The following is a 21,692-nucleotide window of genomic DNA, read 5'->3' as shown; positions in this document are numbered from 1 at the left end:
AATTTTTTTCATAGAAACACGCTCCACCACATTCCCATCCTAACAAGCTGTCGTGCATAAGAATACCACTAGAGATCCAGATTATAACAGCATTGTCTATTGAACATAATTTTTACATATAATGTCTCCTCAAAAACTGCTAAGAGTAAAAAGTGCTGTATTCATCCATCGACCAAAATGTTAGTTCAAAATTCAATAATTATAATGAGATGAAATAATCAGTAATTTGGACACTTTCCATTTAGGGAGAGACTAACAGCAGCAGTACAGATGCCTTTATGAAAATAACACAATCACAGAGTAAGAGGAAAAGATACTTACATTAACTAAGATTACAGAATTGACATTGAAATAGTTAAGGCTGCTAGGCTTTCTATGATAAACCTGCTTAATGAGGGCTTAAAACCTCATCAGAAACTTGTCATGTTATCTCTCTGTCTAGCTAGTTACTTTAAAAAACTTTCAGTAAGATTGAATACACGTGAGGAATTACGAAACATAATGGGAACATAGATTTATCTATTTAAAATACGATTAACATTCTAGGTTATTTTAAAGAGGAGAGAGACTTAAAAATCTGCTTCACTTTTGATTATAAATCAATCACTTGCATTTCCAGGTCCTTGGTGTAACTATAAAAAAGCTACTAGCACTGTTGAAGGTCTTTAAAGAAGAAAACCTTCCAATTTTTGTATCCAAGATCCCCTAATTTCACCACCTAATACAGAACACATCCTGCCAATTCTACAACACAACTTTCCAGTGATTCTGGGGTATTCTGGTACGACACTACTTCAAAAGGACAGCAGAACACAGATATTGAAGGTTTATGCCAATTTTCTCCAACCAAGCCCCCAAATTTCACCACTCACACAAGATAGTCTTGACAAAATTCAATTTCTTTTTATCATTTTGATGGATAATAACAGTATATTTTAAGCATTTTTACAATTTTACAGTTAGAGAAAATTATGGGGAGATCAAACAATAAGAGAGGGAAGATTACAATTCATTCCGATAGATCTCTGTCAAAAATGTAAAGCTTTACAATAGATAAAACAAAAACTGTAAGCATCACATATGAAAATATAGAAAGTAAATATCTATAAATCAAACTCAGATCTCAAGAAGCATTTTTCTTATTTTACATTTTGATTGTTATGGATGTAAATATTTGTCCTTGCACGGCTATGGTTAAATCACTTAATAAATATCTAATCCTTCCAAGCACACAGAACATATCCCACCAACTCTATCTGCAGTGCTACCAACAACTTTGTGTAGTCAGAGCAGCTAAACATAATTCTGTATTTAAGGCATTGAATATTGGGAACTTGGATACAAAAACATTGGCAGGATTTTTGTGGTTCAGACATGATGGGATCCAGATTTATTTATTTTTTTGTGCATTATAAAGAGAATCATATCAAATTACTCCTAGTGCACCAAAAATTCCAGCACTTGCACATAAAACACATCAAGTTCTTGGGTTATGCATTTGTCAAGTAAAATGAAGCTAAGAATAAAAGCTATTGAAAATGACATTGCCAAATTCATCCAGCTAATCTTCATCCCCAATTTCAGATTTAATAACAAAAACATGGTCCAGAACATGGGAGCAGTCATGAGTATGAGGATGATTCCCAATATGGCAACCTTTTCAAGGGCATCTGGAGGAGTAGTGGAAAAAATGCACTATGAAACCAAGGATATACCTGAGATAAAATGGTAACATTTTCACCCTCAGCACAAACTAAACTCCATCAGATTTCCACCATAACTTCAATTTCCACTACCCATCCATTAAACTCTTTCTAGAACTCTCCCACTACAGCATCAACTTCCAAGAAAGCACACTCCAACAACGAAACCCTACAGAAAACAATATACAAGAAACCCACAGGTCACCACAGTTATTTCCAAAGATCCAGCAAACACCTCAGAGGCACCAAGACACCTATTATCTACAGCCAAGTAGTCAAATACCACAGAATCTGCACTCAACTAGGGTGGCCTGAGTTAAATTGCCTGGGTTTAAATCAATTAAAATCAGCAAGTAAAAAGCATTGATTTAAATCATTTAATGTAATCAACTTTTCCATCTATACATCACTCATTTTCTAAAAAAAGATGCCCATCTCATTGGTTGATATAATCATTGAAACATGTTGATTTACAACTAAAACGGAGCCTTTATTCTAGATTTGGTATGTATTTTTTTCAACTGCAGAGGGCACTATATAACATTTAAGCACTATATAGCTTTATATTCTCAGATTGTTATTAACTATACATTTTAATTTATCATTTGCCTTTTTCTTCTATATAATTTACTAGACAATTAACTGTTTGCTCATGATTTCTGTCAAACTGCATTAAAGGATGGCAATGAATTTAATTAGACGTAACAGCATTTAAATTTATTTTTATTAATAGCTTTAAATGTTTGGAATACAAGCTTTCATTATCAAAATATTTCTCACATTTTCAACAAAATGATTTATTAGAGCAATTAACTGTAGTCAGTAAATTAAAATGATTTCAGGTCAGCCTAGTAACATTTTCAAACATGCCTAAGTGAAAGTGATTGGAGTTTAAATTCCTAACCACCCAAGTCTCTTTAACATGAAACAGTCTTGTAAGTTATTTAGGATGTTCTTCAAACTTTTCAAACTAGTAAATTTCAAGGGGCCCACCCTCATTTTTATTCATTAACTGAAATAGAAGAAAAAGTAGGAAAACTCATCTAACTCTCAAATTGATTTCTGAACTCTGAATAAATAAGAGTAAATGAAGAAAATTGTCTGTGCCTGCAGAACAGGATACTGCTGTCAAAAGCTGATTTAGCGCTTCAACAAACTCTGGTTCCAGGAGCTTCGCTAGTGACCTCTATCAATTCCCTGGTGTAACTTCTATAAAACATCAACAAACATGTAATGCTTCACCCACAGCCTCAAAATTATGGCTGGCATGACTGACAGATTATTAGATGCCCATGTCATAGCAGCAGCATCTTCAACAATTAGGCATCTGCCCTTCCTACTCTGGACTGAGAATACAGGTTAGAAAATGAGGTAAAGTAAGTGCTTGATCCATCTGCTGCTTTACAGCCTGCAATTTAAACTTTGTTGTCCCATATGATGTCTCAAAATATTTTCCAAAATTCACCAGCATCAACAATGCAGTAGCAATCTTTCTGCAGTTTTTCCAAAGCTATGGAAGTATGCTCACTATGCTGAAAATAATCTTCTACATTTCTCTTTAGTCCAATGTTGGCTACTTTAGATACATCCATATATAGTGTCATGATACTCTTCATAAATTGTCTTCAGAATAGGCCAGTTCTTAATACAGTAAATAGCTCAAAACAATCAACCTTTCCAACAGACGTCTTGGAGGAGAACGAGTTGTCTTCTCCACAGTCTACCTGAAGCAATGTGATGTTACAAAAGTATTCTGCAAATTCAACATTTTCCTTTACTCCTGAACTTGTATTTAAGTCTTTGGCTAGAAGATGTGACAAATGAACTTCACTCTTCTGTGTTATAAGTTTCAGGTTCCCTTCATTATCCTCTTGTAGATTTCTTCTCATCTTTGCTACCTTTGCAGCCTTGTCTGTGAAAAAGCACACACAACTTTGTCAATGGGTTGTTATAGCTTTTACTGCTAGTTTTAAGTATTCTGGTATCTGCACATTTCCTGATATAGCAACTGCTGTAAGATCAACAGCTCCATCTTCTGTTGTCACGTAAATACACGTTATGAATCATGTACATTTCTCTACTCATCAAGACTCACATTAATGAATTTCCCAACCATTTTTTTGCACACTTTTCTCCTACATGATAACCAGCAACTGTCCAGCAATGTCTACTTTGCCAAGTAGAAGGTAGCCTGGTTTTAATGACTGACATATGTTAATGAACTCTTTTTTCCCCCCAGGCAAGACGAAAGGTAGAACGTGTTGCATGTATGAATGAAGTAACCTTTGCTTCTCTACAGTCTTGCTGGAATTTGCTTGTCCTGATTATGAACTCATCCATTATTTTACAGAATTATGAAGCAAGCTTTTTTTTCTCTCTTTACACACACACACACAATTTACTGCCAGACATGTGGTTAGTTTCCGCGCTGCTGCCAATACTAACAAAAGACCCTGACATTGTAGATATTTCAGATGATATTCATAACCACTCATGGTTAAAACTGACAACTCAAAAAGTTGGAAAAAAGTCACTGAGTGTTAATGTGCTCATTTTAAAAAATAAGATTCTTCCTATTGCAGCTGTTTGTACTACTATTCAAACTATGTAAATTTGTTCTGAACATATTTTATAGGGAAACTAAGTAATAAGGATGATTGATACCTATTTAAACACTTATCTTTAGGTAAAATACCAAACAGCTTGAAAAAAATAAATATTAAAATTCATAAAAGCCTAATAAAATTTTACTTTTATTCACAAAATTCATCTAGGATATTTAATTATATTAAGCAATAAAAAAAATCCCAAAAGTCCAGCAGTAACAGTAAAATGTAATTGATAACTACTTTTTGAACATATGAATTTCAAAACATGTAATTATACACCAAAAATACAAATTTAGAAGAATAATCTAAGTTATCATTTACAAGCATGGTAAATGTGGTAGGCAGTCCATAAGAATGGTGCAAAAAGTAAGTTCACTAACCTCCTGATAGATTGCTCAGACATGTCCACATCATCATCAGTATAGTCATTGCCTTCTGAAGAGCATTTTTCAGGTTGTTTCAGTCTGATAACTCTGTCTTTGATCTCTCTATTGCACTGTTTTCATTTGGCACATGTTTCTTTTTTACCCAGAGATACGGGAACTCCCTGCAAATATTCCGAAATAAGGTCTTAAAAAAAAAAAAAAACAGCCTGTAGCCACAGCAGGGTTTATTTGTTTTTTTCCTCTCCTTCTAGTTCCCATTTGTTGAAATCAATGGCTGCACTCTGAAGAATATTGTTCCTTCACAGTATCTTGCTTTGACATTGGTGTTCCTCCTTTCTGGCTACATACTCTGCTCCTTCTCCCTTGTTTTGTAACTCACTCAGTCCCCCATCCCAACAACACTCTTCTCTCCACTCCCAAAAAACAAAAGCCAACAATCCAAGACTTCTGTTCCTGTAACGCACGTGCTTTTTGCATTGCAATATCTCATTTGTTTAGAGACAGAGAGGATATCTGTTGAGAAATTCAGAGATTTCTGTTTGTATCTGTCTGTGCTCACACAAGGAAACAGAGAAGTCATTTACTTAAAAGTCACCAAAAGCAGCAGCTAAAAGTCACTGGGCAGACTAGTGTTTTTCCAGGAGGTGAAGTGTACATTTCCAGGGTAGATGCAGTCATAAATATCCATATTTTGAGAACTGAGCCAGAGATAAGATAGGGAGAAACTATAAAATAAGACGACCACCCAGAGAATTCAGTAGATGATTCTGATAAGATACATTAAGGTGACTCCTGAAGTTAGAGGCTGGGTCCCAATGCCTGTGATGACTTTGCAAACCTCTTGCAACCAGTCCCTGGGTCCCCCAAAATATCAACCCTTTAATACATTACACAATATTGTTGTGCCACATTTATAAAATGTGAGCTCAAAAGTTAAGAGTTTGAGGGGAAGGCAAGGGGAGGGACTCTATTTAGGAAAGCAGCATTTAATTCAGTTTTTGATAGAGGCTTATGGTTTCAGTACTTTTTTATTTAAATGAACTAAGACTTTATAAATAGTTTAGGCCTACATATGTTTAAAATGAAATCTGGATTTAATACAAAACAGGTGGTTTTTTTAAAATATATAAATCATGTAAATCATTAAAAAAATAAAAATTAGCTTTTTTTTTTTTAAACTTATCCACTCTACTCCAAAGAGAACTTTGAGGATACACACCTAAATAAAATTAAATAGTCTTCACTACACAAGGATTACACCAGAGAAGTAGAAGGGAATGTGAACGCCCTGAGAAAAACGGTCAATACAGATAAAACCCATTGACTGCATATCCCTAGCTATCACCTCTCAAGCCACACTAGAATGTACATGACATATCAAACCGTTATAACACATACTTGATGGGGACCACATCTTGAAAAAAAATCCTTCCCAAATCCCTGTTTCTGCTCTCCAAATAACCACAAACCCCTCTAATCTCACTAAGTTTATCATGAGACGCAAGTTTCCCCACAAATACAGGGCACACCAACTCAATATAGAACCATATGCCATAACAGATGGAAAACCCTGTAAACATCTCTCCACCACCACAATGCTCAATAGTCCCACAACTCATCTTTCAAGATCCACCAGCCTTACACATGCCTATCTCCACAGGTGACATACTTCACCTAGTGCAGGGGTGAAGAAGCTCATGTCCGGATGCTGGATGCAGTCCCCAGCTTGCCTAGATCCAGCCCCCAAGGCTTTGGGCCTCCCTTGAATTAGGGAACCAGTGCTAGCACTCCAGCTCCCTCCCCCTCCCCCACACTGCCCCACCACAGGGCTGGAGCACACAAAATCTACTAGGATGGTATGCAAAGGAAATATGGGGAGTGTTTCTCCTTCTCAGTCGGGTGCCATGTCAATAAGGAATTTTTTTTGCTTCACACTTGTGTGAGACCCCCGACTGATTTTTCTGTGGGTCATTGGCCCGATGCCAAAAAGGTTCCCCATCCCTAATCTAGTGCATCATAAGCCACAACAACTATGTGGGTGAATTGACAGTTGCTATGGTCTCAAATGAACTCACACAGAAAAAAAAAAAGAAAAACATGCTGTCTCCCAGGGGTGAATCACTCTGTATGTGACCCCTCAGTCCTTGGCCTCAAAGGAAACCTGCACAATATATTCAGAAGACTAGCCTGGGAACTTAAAATCCTAACTCTGATAGACCCTAAACTTAACAAATCCTGATTATTTAGCTCACTACAACCATTCAGTACACCCCCTACTGCCTGCTAATCTGAAATGCCCTCATTTCATTAAGTGGCCTCCTACAACATGTCTGAACCCCAAATGCTAAACAATCTGTCCCACCTTGTATTTAGCTTGGACACTCTGGTTACCATCCCCAGACCTGAGATTGAGCCCTTTCAAGCTAGAAAGCTTGTCCCTTCTATCAACAGAATTTAGTCCAAAAAAAGACATTACTTCACCTACTTATCTCGCTCTTCTAAAATGAGTTATGGGTAAACATGCAGTGTTGTTGTAACCGTGTCAGTCCCATGATATTAAAGAGCTCTGTGTAAACTCAAAAGCCTGTCTGTGACCATAACACCCTAGTCCAATAAAAGATGTATCCTACCCACCTTGCATCTGTATCTATGGGTAAAGTAACTCTTCCTAGCCAACAGAACTGATGTTTAACGAACTAAAGTTTCAATGTCTGAGAAATTCTATGAAACACAAACCTGGATGGAAACTAGTTTAATTTCATACCATAGTCTCCCAGGCTGTTAATGTCATACACTGTGTCACTTCAATGAATGAACACTGTGTCACTTCAATGAATGAATACTACAAATAGCTGATTTTAAACCGACAACTTTCAGTTGAATCTTATTTTCTATATAATAATCAGTAGTTCAAAGATAGCAAAAAATTCCTTTCACCATATGAATTTAAGAATGCAGTTTCTTTTTGTCTGTGTTACAAGGAGAGAAACTTTCCCTTATTTGTTCACATATATTTTGTTCTTATGTTACACTAAATAAAAAGCATTTTAATATTAAAAATTATGCTAATATGATAGATGTTTTCTTTAAAGAAAGATACCTCGGTGTTTAGTCCTAGAAACACTTACTTATTATGCCCCACTAACTTCAGTGAGGCTATGCACAAATAAGGATTTACAGCAGCACTAGTGACTATAATCAATATATCTTAGGTTTTTAAGCTACCAACCACCACAGTTGTACCTGAGTATCTTCAGTGTAAGACCAGTAAACAAGATGATTTATCTTATCTCTGTATAAGACACTTAAGACCAATTCTGTACTGAATAACTGCAGCCGATTATGGTGTCTACCTTTTTGAAAGAATTTTGAAAAAGCTGGTTGGGGTGAAGAGAATCATTGTCACAAAAATTAAAGGGCTGGAGAAAAGACCTTATAGTGAGAGACCTAAAAAGAATTCAATCTTTTTTTGAAAGGTGACTTCATTAAGTGGTTCCTCTAGGAGATAATATCAGCAGCTAATGGGTTAACATAGCAGAAAAAAGCATAACAAGCTCCCATGGATAGAAGCTCAAATTAGAAAAAAAGATACATACTGAACAGTGAGAGTGATGAACAACTGCAACTACCAAAGGAACGGATGGATTGTCCATCTTCTGAAGTCTAAAAACAAGAGTTGGTATCTTTCGGGAAGATATACTTCAGTCAAACAGGTTATTCTGCTCAAGAAAGGGATAATTGTCCCGTGTTACACAGGAGTCCAAACTGGGTGATCTAATGGTCCCTTCTAGTCTTAAGAAACAATAGCAAAGTCACAGTAAATATGGGAACCTAATTGCCTACTCAAAAATTTGTAAGATTTTTCCTCCTTCCTTTTCTTAAAGCACAAACTTAGTCTGACAGTGAAATCACAAAACCAGACACTGCATTTTACATTCACACAAACAATATCAGCCTAGGAAATAATAAAAATCAGCTAATCATTCCAGTTTCAGGGACCACACAGCAGCAAGCAGCTGCTCCCCAGGACTGGCCAGGGTGCATGCTACCAGCCAGTAGCTGCTCCCTGGTGCTGGGGAGCTTGCTGCCCTCCCTGTGGTCATTTGAGAGTATAATTGTCCTTGCTCACACACCTCACCCTTCCCATCTGATGCAAAACAATTGCATACCAGACACATCCCATTATCCTGGCACAACCAAACCCTAACCTTGTTTTAAATAAGAGAATGCTGCATTCCAAATTTGGTGGTCCTAGCTCTTACTGTTTAGTAGGATTTCTTTGTACAAATGGACTCACGGACAGACACACAGACAGATGCACAAATTCTCTAAAACTGATAGTAGCACAGTGTTTCTCAACCTTTTTTTAATAAAGTACCCCTTTTTCAAAAAAAAAGTTGTAAGTACCCCCGGAACCTACATTTTTCAGACACACACAATTTTTTTTTTTTTTACCATTGCAACACATTTGTTTAAACAACTTAATCGTAGCCAGGCAGGCAATAAAATGTTTGGGTGTAAAAAGCACAAAAATAATAAAGCACAGTAAAACTTAAAACAAAAATTAAGTTCTCTAAATTTCAGTTATGTTGGCACATCCCCCAGACTTCTCTCGAGTACCCGTAAGAGTACCCGTACCACTGGTTGAGATACACTGTAGTAGAAGATAAGAGCAAGCAAGATGAAGGCCATTCTGACAAATTCTCAACATAAAAAATCCTATTCAGATTCCTAAATTTGGAATGTAACTACAAACGTAAAAGGCATTTCCAATCATGTCTACTTTAGCCTTTTGCCTTGCTAGGTGTTATCGCTTTTAGTCATCTGGGTATATTTACTGAACTTAAATAGCTCACTTCAGCGTTATACTACTTCCGACACTGAAGTAATAGCTCAGCACACACAGTCCATCTATTGATTTCAGTTGAAAAATTCATCAAATTTTAAAGTCTCAACAGCAAGACCACCAAAAAGCCTTGTGTGTTTCCAGGTGATCCTGCCTTCCAACTTTTAGCAAAGCTAATGACATCATTTTCTGACTATACAAACATGGAGAGAGAGATCCTGACACACTGTGATGAACAGATGGTATTATCCTCACCCTGCCCATTTCTTAATTTTACACAATAGGTAAAAGGACACACAGATTAGAGAAACAAGATGGATAAGGTTACTAGAATAAGTAAAAAAAATTTTTTTTAAGATGAATGTTACTACAATAAGTAAAAATGCAGTTTTAAAGTTTTTGATAAACAAAGTAAAAAGTTCTTTACATGATGCCTAGAACAATGGAGACTCTAGATGCTAATATAATTCAAACAGCTCTCCGTCACCTTGCTCAATATTCTGTCATTTCAGGATAATAAGAGATGAAAATGGCTATTGACCCATAACTGTTCAGTGACTAATAAAGCAGTTATGAAACATACGACAAGGATGCTGACTTCTTGTGAACATAAAATGAACTAGGGACTCCATAGCTGAAAACATGGCTCTACAACTTCAGCTAGAGATTTGGGCTGTAACAGACATGCATCTTTTGGGGATCGGGCACAGCAGAGTGTTGAGTAGCACACTGTCATCCACCTGTTCCTCCCCACCAGGGCACTATCACACATTAGTGAACTTAAAAATCACTTTGCTCTAATGGATATTGCTGCATCCCCTGGACAAGCCCTTACAATACTTGCAATTTCAGTGCCACCCTGGTGCTTGGTTTGTCCTTTTATAATACATTTGTTTTTAATAATTATCCTACTCTCAATCTGTAAAGTGAATGTGTTTCTGAAAGGCTGCACTCTTGGCATAGTGATAGGCCAGCTGCTGCTCTGAAGTGGCTGTGAGATGTTGTGCTGGTGGGATTATACTCTTATTTGCATACACATATATTTCCTGCTGTAGTAATGACTTACCAGCTTTGAAAGACAAGATTGGTGAAAAAAAATCTTATTGAACCCAACCTCTGCTTGTGAAAGAGACAAGCTTTTGAGCCACAAAGAGTTTTGGTGAGGGGGCACATAGAGGAGACATTTGGTGTGTATATATATATATTAAAAAAAAAAAAGAGTATGATTGATGTTCAAATTAGAGGGACCTTCAAGACATTTAATTAACACAAGAAGTCATAGGACAGCTCCAATATCAAAACAAGCCAACTTACTTACATTAGGTGACAGACATATCAATTAAAAAGTTAATAAAATGCCTCATTTTGTGGAAAGGAAAATTTAAATCAGTCTTGTAAAGGAATGAAGTGACCTTGTAACAGCTGTGAAGGAATTGGTAAGGAGCAGTCCAATAAGTAGCTATTTATAAACTATGGCATTGGAGATCAGCTGGTTGCTAAAGTCACACAGCTGTCACTCTTTCCTGAGTCCTCAGGTGTGCATTAAAGTTGGACTAGTCTATCTGGTATTTGCGTGCATGTCTCTCATTCTAGATGTCCTGTACCATTTCAACAGCCTTCTATCTGAACCTGTACTCTCTCAAAAGATAAGCTTCCCCCCCCTCCCCCTCCCCCCATACACACACTCTCTTTTAAACCTATGCATGTTTTTAGGGTCTCTATTCTTGTCTCTGTACATGTCCAGTAACAGTATTTCCTGCTTTCTCTTTTCCTGGACCAAAGATTTATGCATCTTTCCAAGATTGTTAATTCAGTTCATTTAACCCTATGAATATTCTAAAACACCCATCCTGAGTAGCACTGAAATGAAGAACAAGAAATTAAAGTGTTAATAACCATAGCAACAGCTGATCCATTCCCTGATATACCAAAGAATGAGAATAACAGTACAATTACAGGTCTGTTTCAGATTCTAAATGTATTCTTGTTAACACATTTTCTCTGGACAAGAGACAAACAATTCACAAAAACACTGATAAAATTTCAGGTGAGCAGGGGATGCTATTTTAACTGATTAATAGGCTAAAGATAGGAAGCTCAGGAGACTGCAGCTGTAATTAACCTAACAAAGCACCCTCAATAACATCTTTGCTTTTCTTTCCCTGGCTGGGTCCATCAACAATCTCAGGAAAGCTTGAAGACCAATGAAGATAATTTGTACCTTTGATATCGAAGGACTGCCTCCATGAATATTGAGACTGTGCAAGTTTCCATCTTGGTGGAAAGAAATATGCACTGTCCCAAAATTTGATTACAATGTTGGAGGACTTGTTTAGTGAGTTACTCAGATACTGGAAGGAAAAGATTAATAGTAGCTCCATTGTATATGTAAGGCAGTTTTCTACAAATGTAAGATCGGTAGCTTCTATCTTTTATGAATACCTATCATGATTCTTACAAAATATTCTTCCTTCAGCCACAAGGCCTCCAAAATCAATTACAACATTTTATAAGCTACATATCAGACAGAACTTTTCATTCTCTTTGGCTGAAGAAGGAAATCAGCTTGGTCACCAACTGAAGATCCAGGGTTTGTGAAAGGAGATTCCATCATGTCCAGTCTCGTAGTCCAGCTTGTAAAACAATCAATCCTCTCCTTTTCTACGTGGAAACTCAGTGCTTTCCAGAAGCACCTCCAGCAGGGTATAATTGACACCTGAGGAATCTGTCCAACTCACCACCAAAGGGGCAAGTGTCTACTACAAAATGAGGCTGATTCAAGATGTTCTGTCCCTTCAGGAAGCCAGTCATACTTAAGTATCACTTATGACTGAGTTTTGTGGTCTTTGTCCATACTGGTACGTCAAATCAAATGTAATCCAAAAGGAGGCTTTTTCATCGCTGAAAGTGTGTGAGTGTGTGCACGTGCACACACACACACCTTAAAGTGCTGGGCGCATCCAATGGTTAGCAGGCAAAGTTTCTCTATAGTGTGGACAGAAACTATGTAGACTGACTCAAGTCTACTTTGAACATAACAGAAAAGTTACCTCTATGTAAAGATACCCACAAATAATAACGCCAAAGTTGGCACAACCCTAATAACCTCCTTTGCTATATCACTACTGAACTCATAGGTCTTCAAGTAGATATTTTCTATGACGGAGGGAAGAGGAGATCACACGCACAGGGATCTGGAATTCCAAAAGATACGTCAAAAATCTATTAGCTGTTAGCAGTTGCAAGTTCCTTTTCTTCTCCAAGGGTGAGCCACTAAAAGGTATCATACAATTCAAGAATATGTGAGAAATAGCTTTTTGTTTGACTTGTCTACTTTACAAATGCAGATCATGGTGCCTGAGAAACAAAAGAATCATGAGACAAAACAGCATATGGCAAGCATAACTTGAGTTAATGGTTTGATTAAAAAAAAAGGAGCCACACTTGGGCTACGTCTGCACTGAAAGTTTTCGCAGCAGAAAATATGCTAATGAGGGACTCATTAGCATGAGTCTCGACATCATTAGCATATTTTCTGACAATTCTTTTTGCGCATGGGGTTTTTGTGCAAAAAGAAGCAGCGTAGCCGCTTCCATTTTGTGCAAAAAAAACCTTTTGCGCAAGATACAAAGCCTTCTTGACAGATAGCTGAGAGAGAGGGTGTGATAAGATGGTATGCGTTCACTTCAACAAGGATGTTGAGCACTGTGATTTGGTGAACTCTGGGGAATGGAAGCCAACTGGATGGGGGAATGAGAGGACAGCCCTGCCTGAGGGGAGTGCAGGTGACTGATCTCCTGGCGGTCTCTCCTTGCCTGGTGTTTTACCTATCTTACCCTGAGGGGGGTTTGTGGAACTATTTTGCGAGAGAACCACTGGTCTCAAAGACTGAGAAGGCGCCAACACTGTGGGGACATTTTCCAAGGAGAACACCTCAGACTCAGTCTTTAAGGTCAGAAGGGACCATTTTGATCATCTAGTCTGACCCCCTGCACAATTCAGGCCACAGAATCTCACCCACCCGCTGCTAGAATAATCCTCTCACCTATATCTCAGATATTGAAGTCCTTGAAACGATGGTTCAAAGACCCCAAGATGCAGAGAATCCTCCTGCTAGTGACCCGTGCCCCATGCTACAGAGGAAGGCGAAAAACCTCCAGGGCCTCTGCCAATCTACCCTGGAGGAAAATTCCCTCCCGACCCCAAATATGGCGATCAGCTGAACCCTGAGCATGTGGGCAAGACTCACAAGCCAGACACCCTGTCATTGCTGCTGCAGAGGTTAGCCCTCAGAACAAATGAGTACCCCTCTGCACCTCACCACACAAACAGCCTCAGGCCTGCAATGACTCAAGGTAAACTGACACCTCCACTTTACACTGCCCATTACTGTGGAATAAACTATACTCCCTGAATATGGGAAATTCACCCTAGGATTGTGCTACTTGCTCACTGTATGGATGTTACTAATGTACCCATGTCAAATCCATTTTTTCCTTCCCTTTGCTTCTGTACTTCCCTTATAAATGAATGTTGCAGACTTTTGATTCATCCATTACAAAAGTGTTACAAGACTATATATACAGAGTACCAGGCAATCCATATGGGGCAAATATGAGTCAGGGCTCACTGAACCCACAAAGAGGGTATGGTGGTGTTCCTAGCTCCCTGGAAGTACCACCAGTTAGTACAGGGGTAGGCAATAAACTGGAGGCAATTTGCCAGGGTTAACCTCTGGCTGGCCGCCAGCACTTAATTTACCTGCCTGTTCATATGTATGGCTGCTTGCAGCTCCCATCAGGCCACTGGGAGCTGCAGGAAGAGGCACAGACTGGGACACCACTTCCCGTAGCTCCCATTGCCTGCGGATGGCGATCCACGGCCAAGGAAGCTGCAAGTGGCTGTACCTACAGAAAGGTAGGTAAAGCACCAGTGGCCTGCCGGGGTCTAAACCTGGCAAACCACATCCAACCAGTGGGCCACTTATTGCCTATTCCTGAGTTAACAGCTAATAACCCAGGCCACTGAAACTAACCCAGCCAAAGCAGAGGGACTCTGGCTCCTGTTGATGACTAGCTGCCAACAGAGGTCTACCAACCTATAATTAGGGATGTTAGGTATCAATGAATTCAATAATCATGTAGCCACACAAAATCTTAGCAGTTACATGATTATTCAGTAGTCCCCAGGGATCGGGCCAGCAGTCAGTGTGCTTCTGACCTCACCCCCGGGGAGCTCCCTGCCACCCCACGCTGCTGCCTCTGTATCAGAGGCAGCAGTGCAGGGCAGCAGGCAGGAGCTGGTCCACAAGTAGAGCCTTTTTAAAAACACAGATACAAAGGCAGCAGCCTCTGTCTGTCAGGGGCCTGAGCTTCGCACAGACAGGAGCTGCACTGGCTTTTAAACAGGCTCCCCCTGAGTACCAGCTCTCCCCTGCTCCCTCCTCCCTCTTCTGGCAGCAAGGGGAAGCAGGTGGTTCCATGGGATACAGAGGCAGCAGGGGGAGGGGAGGGCATGTAGTCGACAGGATTAACGGATAAACCCAGGCTTATCAATCAATCGTTTACTCGACTAAAGGCTAACATCCCTACCTATAAGACCTCCTTACATAAGTAATTAGGAAGGTTTATTAGTTAGAATGTCTAGCACTGTTTTGTGTAGCATTAAACTGTAGAGGTTTAATTAACATTTTCTTTATAAAATATTCAGCACCTGTGCCCATTCAATTAAAGCATCAGATCTCATAAATGTACTCCAAGATGTCTAATAGGTCCTCCATGCATAATCACACTTAACATTGCTGAAATTTTTAATATAAAATACAAAGGTGGGAAATACCCCAATGTTCAGGTTGCCTTTATATACTCTACAGTAACAAAATAGGGCAACCCCATCTTTTAAAACCCAGCACATACCACCGTTTAAAAAAAACTTACTGTCTGTAGAAGAGTCAACCTATTTCACATGACTCCAAAAGAAAAAAGCTTGAGTATTTTTTAAATTCCTTTACTGTTACTCATTTTTATTAACAAATTAAGTTCAGTGGTATCACTAATACACATGTTGGAGAATGAAAAGAGACTAGTAAAATTCACTTTTGTTTTTCTGCCACATTATGACTTATACACCAGAATTACATTGTAAGTGTACTAAAAAATTCTTCACCTGCAAGTTTCTGAGAATTTATTAAGCATAGTTTTTCTACAGAATTCAAGTCTGAGGCTTAACGTGAGACAACCAAACCCTAAATTGCATAGACACCTGACTAGAGAGCCCACTAAGGCCACCTTGACCAGTGAGCACTAACAGTTCAGTTCTAGTGCTTAATTATAGTTCCCCTCCACCAGTGATCATTACTGGAAAAACTGCTATCACTACCACCTCAGTTTGTTCTCATAGCACCAGGTTCTCTCTCATGTTCCTGTTTTAGCTTCCTAGCCATCTCAGCAGAACAAGTAAGAAAGTCAGCCACCTGTCTAAAACAGCAGCACAAGTTAGGGCCAAGGGTTGAGAGCCTGAATGAATCAGAATCATAGTGGACCAGGGTCCAAAAGCTAGGAGACCCCAGACAGCATCACAAGCAGCACCTTGAGGAAGGTATGGGAAAGGGCACAGAGAACACATAGGAAATATAGAGAAAAATTAATACTATGGACATCTGATGTTGGAGACATCAAGGCTACCTAAGCTGATTCTCCAGTTGTGGGCCCAATCCAAAATTACGCCCCTTGCATGACAGTACCACTTTTAGCAACAATTAAGCAATCATAATTTTTACATTTGTCAGAAGAAAATGCCATCTAGGTAGAGCTACATTTTCCTGGAAACTGAAGAAGGAAAAAAATCACCTTACACAGCTAGGCCAACTGCAGTCTCCTTTACTAGGTTTTCTTTGTGCCCAAACCGATTCCCATTTGCAGTCCCTTAAATGACAGCAAGATAGGGCATTTCTTTTTTATGTGAAACAAAACCCACGTGCATACATTATACCTGTGCCTGTGCTCATCGCGTCCTTGTCCATGGATCAAGTAGCCTCCAAGGTTTTTGCCCCCCTTGCTGGTATCCACGTGAGGAATTAACACATCCTCCAAACCCAGATCAAAGCGTTTGTGTTTGGAAGAATCCGGGAGGAAGAAGAACGCCCCGAAGCAGAGGGTGATGAAGGCACTAAGAATGAGGAGGAGGATAAATTTTTCGGACAGTCTCAAGGTAGCCCTGTGGTGCGGGAAGGAGGTCCCAAGGTTCAGGGGGGGGATCCTGCGCCCAGACAGGGGCAGCAGAGCGGGGGTGGTCATCGTCCCTCTCACGGCACGGCGGGGAGTTTATATCATCTCATGTCCGCCAGCCACGGCGCGGGCAGCCGGAGAGCAGCAAACCGGGGCGCTTCAGCCCTCGGCGAGCCGGGCGCGATCCAATGGCCGGCTCAGCAGGCGCCGTCCCCTGGCCGCTAGGTCCCGGCACAGCGCCCCGGCCCGGCCCTGCAGGGACTGGCTCAGCGGCTGCGCCGGCGCCCCCAGCACCCGCGGGGCCACATGCCGGGCGCCGTTCCCGGGCGGCGGTAACTACGGGGCGGCGGGAGCCCCGCGGCGGCAGGCGGGTCGCTGGGGCCGAGCCCGGCGGGTGGCGGCGGTTCCCCAGCGCGCGCGAGGCCGGGCCAAGCGAAGGCTCATTCCGCTCCCCCTCCCCCGCCCTGGCCGCCGAGCCAAGCGCCCGGCAGCAGCCAACGATTCTGTGCCTGACCCCGCTGCTACGCATGCGCTCCCGCCCCCCCCCCCGCGCGCAAACGCACACGTTCCGCGCCTGCGCGCTAGGGGAAGCGAGAGACTGAGCTGCCCCCACCTGTGGTGGGGTGGTGTAAGCGCGCGCGGGGTGAGGCAGGGAGGAGGGCGCTGCCCCGGGGTGGGGTCCTGCCCTGAGCGTGGCCCAGGGGAGTGGAAGGCGGGGCAGCAGCTTCCGCGCTGCACACATGCCACGAGCACCACCTAGCATCCCCAAATAGCTCCAGCCACGCTCAGTCTCAACCCATCCTCCGCGGCACCGCAGCCCTCCCCAGCTCTCCCCACCTTCGCCGCCGGACTTACCGCCTCACCTGCAGTTCATCGGCCTGGGGAGGGATGGATTTGTCACTTCCACACCAATTATTTAATTGCCTGCATGTTACATAGATCTAAAGACTTGCAGTATTACCATAATAATCTGTTAAAAGTGAAGCAACCCCAATTAATACAAGTGATAAAACTCAAAATAAATTAACTCGATCAAAAAACCTAATCAGCTACGTCTAGACTGGCATGATTTTCCGCAAATGCTTTTAACGGAAAGCTTTTCCGTTAAAAGCATTTGCGGAAAAGAGCGTCTAGATTGGTACAGACGCTTTTCCGCAAAAGCACTTTTTGCGGAAAAGCGTCCATGCCAATCTAGATGCACTTTTCCGCAAAAAAGCCCCGATGGCCATTTTCGTGAACGGGGCTTTTTTGCTCAAAACAAATCTGAGCTGTGTACAGTGGCCCTTTTGTGCAAAAGCTTTGCGCAAAAGGACTTTTGCCCAAACGGGAGTAGCATAGTATTTCCGCAAGAAGCACTGATTTCAGACAGTAGGAAGTCAGTGTTCTTGTGGAAATTCAAGCGCCAGTGTAGACAGCTAGCAAGTTTTTCTGCAAAAGCAGATGCTTTTGCGGAAAAACTTGCCAGTCTAGACACAGCCATCATGATTAAGTGCCGTTTTTACTGCACTATTAAACAATAGAAGAACAACTGAAATTTATCATAAATATTTTGGATGTTTTCCTACATTTTCGAATACAATGATTTCTCTTACAACACAAAATACTAAGTTTAGAGTGCTCACCTCATATTATTTAATCACAAGTATTTGCATTGTAAAAAGGTAAACAAAAGAAATTGTATTTTTCAATTCACTTCATACAAGTACGGGTTGGATATCTCTGATCCAGCACCCGAGACCCGACCAGTCCCGCACCAGAGAATTTGTCGGACTAGAGATGGTTCCCTGCCAAAGCCCCCAGCCACTGACTCTGCCAGCTATGACGGAGGGAAGGGGAGGAAGGACTTCCTCCAATCCCTGCCAGGCTACCTGCTGGGTAACTGACCCCACTGCTGCCCCAGCCAGACTGCCGGCCAGGCTCCAGGAGCTCACACTGCCATAGGCAGGGCCGGCCTGAGTCATTCGTGTGCCCTGGGCACGCAACACATGTGCAGCCCCGCCCCAGGCGCACAGCACCCCCTGTCCCCAGGCACCCGGCGCATGCATGGCCCCATCCCAGGCACGTAGCGCATGCACGGTGCCATCCCCACCTGGCCTGGTAGCCCCGTGCAGCGCCACCTATAATGGGGCATCCCGGGCGGTAGCCCGGTCAGCCCATCGCTTGGGCCATCTCTGGCCATAGACTCCTGCCCCGTGCAACCATGAGTTGCCAGAGGCTGGCTCTGTCCCTGGTCCAGCTGCCAGGTGCTCAGGCTCCAGTCCCAGCCCCGCAGCAGCATGAGGGCTCTGGCTCCACTTCTGCAGGCTGTCTAGAACTCCGGCTCCTCCAGCCTCAGACTCGGTACCTCTGCCACAGGCTGCCAAGAGTGTGGGCTCCTGCCCCACAGCAGCCCACAGGCTCTGGTCCCGCTTCTTCAGGCTATACGGGGCTCCAGCCCCATACTACGGGGGCAGCCACCAGCCCCAGCATTGGTCCAAAGCTTCTCAGTCATGCTGTTTATTCAGCCAATTGTTAAGACAAAGAAGTTTTGTTTATTGGCTCCTGCCTTCCCCTTTCTTATTTACAATGTCACCTGAAAATGAGAGCAGGTGTTTGCACAGCACTTTTGTAGCCCGTTTTGCAGGGTTTTTAGTATGCCAGATGGCTTTGCCCATAGTTCCAGAGTATATGTTTCTCTTCTGTAATTGAAATCAATATATTTGAAAATGCAGAAAACATCAACAAATATTTAAACAAATGGGTTTCTATTATGGTTTAACAGTGCAGTTAAAACTGTGGTTAATGGCAATTAAGGTCTTTAATCATTTGACAGCCCTAGTTGCAAGTTTCTCTGCCCAACTAAAAATGCTACAGCAGAGGACTGCAACCTATGGCTCTAGAGCCAAATATGGCTCAGTATGGAACCAAATATGACTCTTTTGTCATTCCAAATATACACACAACTTTTTAAATTAAAATGAAAAATTCAGAATTTTAAAAAACACATAATTACTCTGTGAAAGCAGGCTCTTTGCTGGCCAGGCCTCTCGTGCGTATTGCCATCCAAGCAAAAGGTCAACTTCCCCTTGATGAAAACCCTTACACTATGTAACTTAAAGATCAGCGACGAACAGGAACCAAAACCAGACCTAAAAAGTTTATGTAAAGTTCGTGCTGGTTGTGCTGACTGTGCCATGCCCAATAAGGCAGAAAAGGATGAACAGGAAACCATCTCACCCCCTTACTCCTGTCACTTAACAGACAGGGTCTGCTAGCCTATCACAAAAAGCGCACAAAAGGTTTCTCTATAAAACAGCTTCCCCTCCTGCATCAAATTGAGGAATCCCGAATTAACATTGGATGGCGGAATATGAGCCAGGTCGAGGACTGATCACCCAAGGGCCACCTCCCGCTCATGGAACCAAACGAGTTCCTGTAGAGCGTAACGTATACCAAACATGTTGTTGTTGTAGTTTGTGTGTCTGTTAAATGTAAGTATTGTTATCTGAAATTGTTTAGAGGTATTGTTAAGTAGTAGTGTTAAGAGTTTTAGATAAATGATTAGTCTTATAAGTAACACTGATGTAAATGTAACTGTTAATAATCCCTGATCCCTTGTTAACAACTATTGGGATTTAGAAAAACCTCAGGGAATTTTCTTTACTGTATTGCATTTTGCTTATTGGACATTCTAATAATTATTTGGTGCCTACATATGAAAGAAATTGATAAAATAATAATTTATATGTAGAAGCCCTTGAATAAAGGTTTAAAAGATATTTAGTAATAGTTCACCTGTTTCTGCGCCTCCCTGGGACTAGCCACATTTCCGAACCTTTTACTTTAAACCACATATGTCAAGATGGTCTTTTGTCTATTTCACCTTTAGTTGTCCATTTTAACAACCATCCATCCTCTGAACTCATTGGGGATTGTGTATACTCTCTTTGATTGATCAAGAAATATTTCCATCATTATGCATGATGGTAAACTCTATGACCCCTTAACAATAAAAATGGCAAAGAAAAAGAGAGATGATGGGTACCAAAATTTTCAAAAAGAGTGGACAGACTTTTATGTGTTCAAGGAGAGGTCTGGATCTCCACAGTCTCATATGTAGAGAGACTGTCCTCAAACAAAAAAAAAATCAAATTTAGAATGGCATTTCATGACAAAACATGCAGCATACACTACAAAATACCCCAAGAATGACATATGGGGGGGGGAGCCCATGAGGAGCTGCAGTGAAAAATGAACACTGGGCAAAATAATCTGCTGGCATGGTCAAAAAAAGGTGAGAGCTTAAACTCTGCAAGTTTTGCAGGCTCATACAGCATTATTTGGGAGGGAAAGCCTTTCACTGATGGGAATTACATGAAGAGACACAAACTAAAAATTGGTAATGAATTATTTGACAACATTTACAACAAGGACAAAAATCTTACAGAAAATTCAAGACATGCCATTGTCAGCAAAAACAGTTCATGACAGAGCTGTGAAACTGTCCCATCAAAACGTAAAATTTGAGTACAGCTAGTTATTTTTTGTTTTCTTTGGATGAGACAACCAACATATGTGATGTTAATTAGTTGTGTATTCTAGGGCAATATATTTGTGGAAATGCTGTGCAAGAAGAAATGATTGAGATATTACCAATGAAAAATCAAACAAGGGGCGAAGACATCCTTAAAACTGATGAACTTTGTAAACAAGAAAGAAATACAGTTGGATAATCTTGTGTCTGTCTGTATGGACAGTGCACCTAGCATGGTCAGCAAATACAGAGGATTCCTTACTACTGTCAGAACAGTTGAACCGCCCACTTTTGAACTTTCATTTCATTGTGCATCAGGAGGCACTTTGTGCACAATCTTGTAGAACCAAACTCAGAAATATAATGGGATTGGTCGTTCGCATTGTCAACTGGATTCTTGCCCAAACCC

The 21,692-nt window shown here is 41.0% G+C and overlaps 1 protein-coding gene across 2 annotated transcripts in view; it reads right to left on the bottom strand.

The window, feature by feature from the left end:
• MAN1A2 (mannosidase alpha class 1A member 2) overlaps positions 1 to 17,305 on the bottom strand; it is a 229,958-nt gene extending 212,653 nt beyond the window's left edge. Inside the window, exon 1 of one of the 2 annotated variants that reach the window (XM_006135741.4) lies at positions 16,535 to 17,305. In XM_006135741.4, the coding sequence (XP_006135803.2) occupies positions 16,535 to 16,839 (305 nt within the window). In that variant the 5' untranslated portion in view covers positions 16,840 to 17,305. Of the gene's footprint in view, positions 1 to 4,692; positions 4,854 to 16,534 lie in introns of those variants that run through there. The other variant, XM_075904629.1, reaches the window with a different exon arrangement.
• Between the last annotated feature and the right edge of the window lie 4,387 nt (positions 17,306 to 21,692).

The sequence above is a fragment of the Pelodiscus sinensis genome, chromosome 1, assembly GCF_049634645.1.
Source record: "Pelodiscus sinensis isolate JC-2024 chromosome 1, ASM4963464v1, whole genome shotgun sequence".
Classification (NCBI taxonomy): domain Eukaryota; kingdom Metazoa; phylum Chordata; order Testudines; family Trionychidae; genus Pelodiscus; species Pelodiscus sinensis.
The sequence above is the reverse complement of the archived record's forward strand: the minus strand, read 5'-3'. Positions and strand labels throughout refer to the sequence as shown.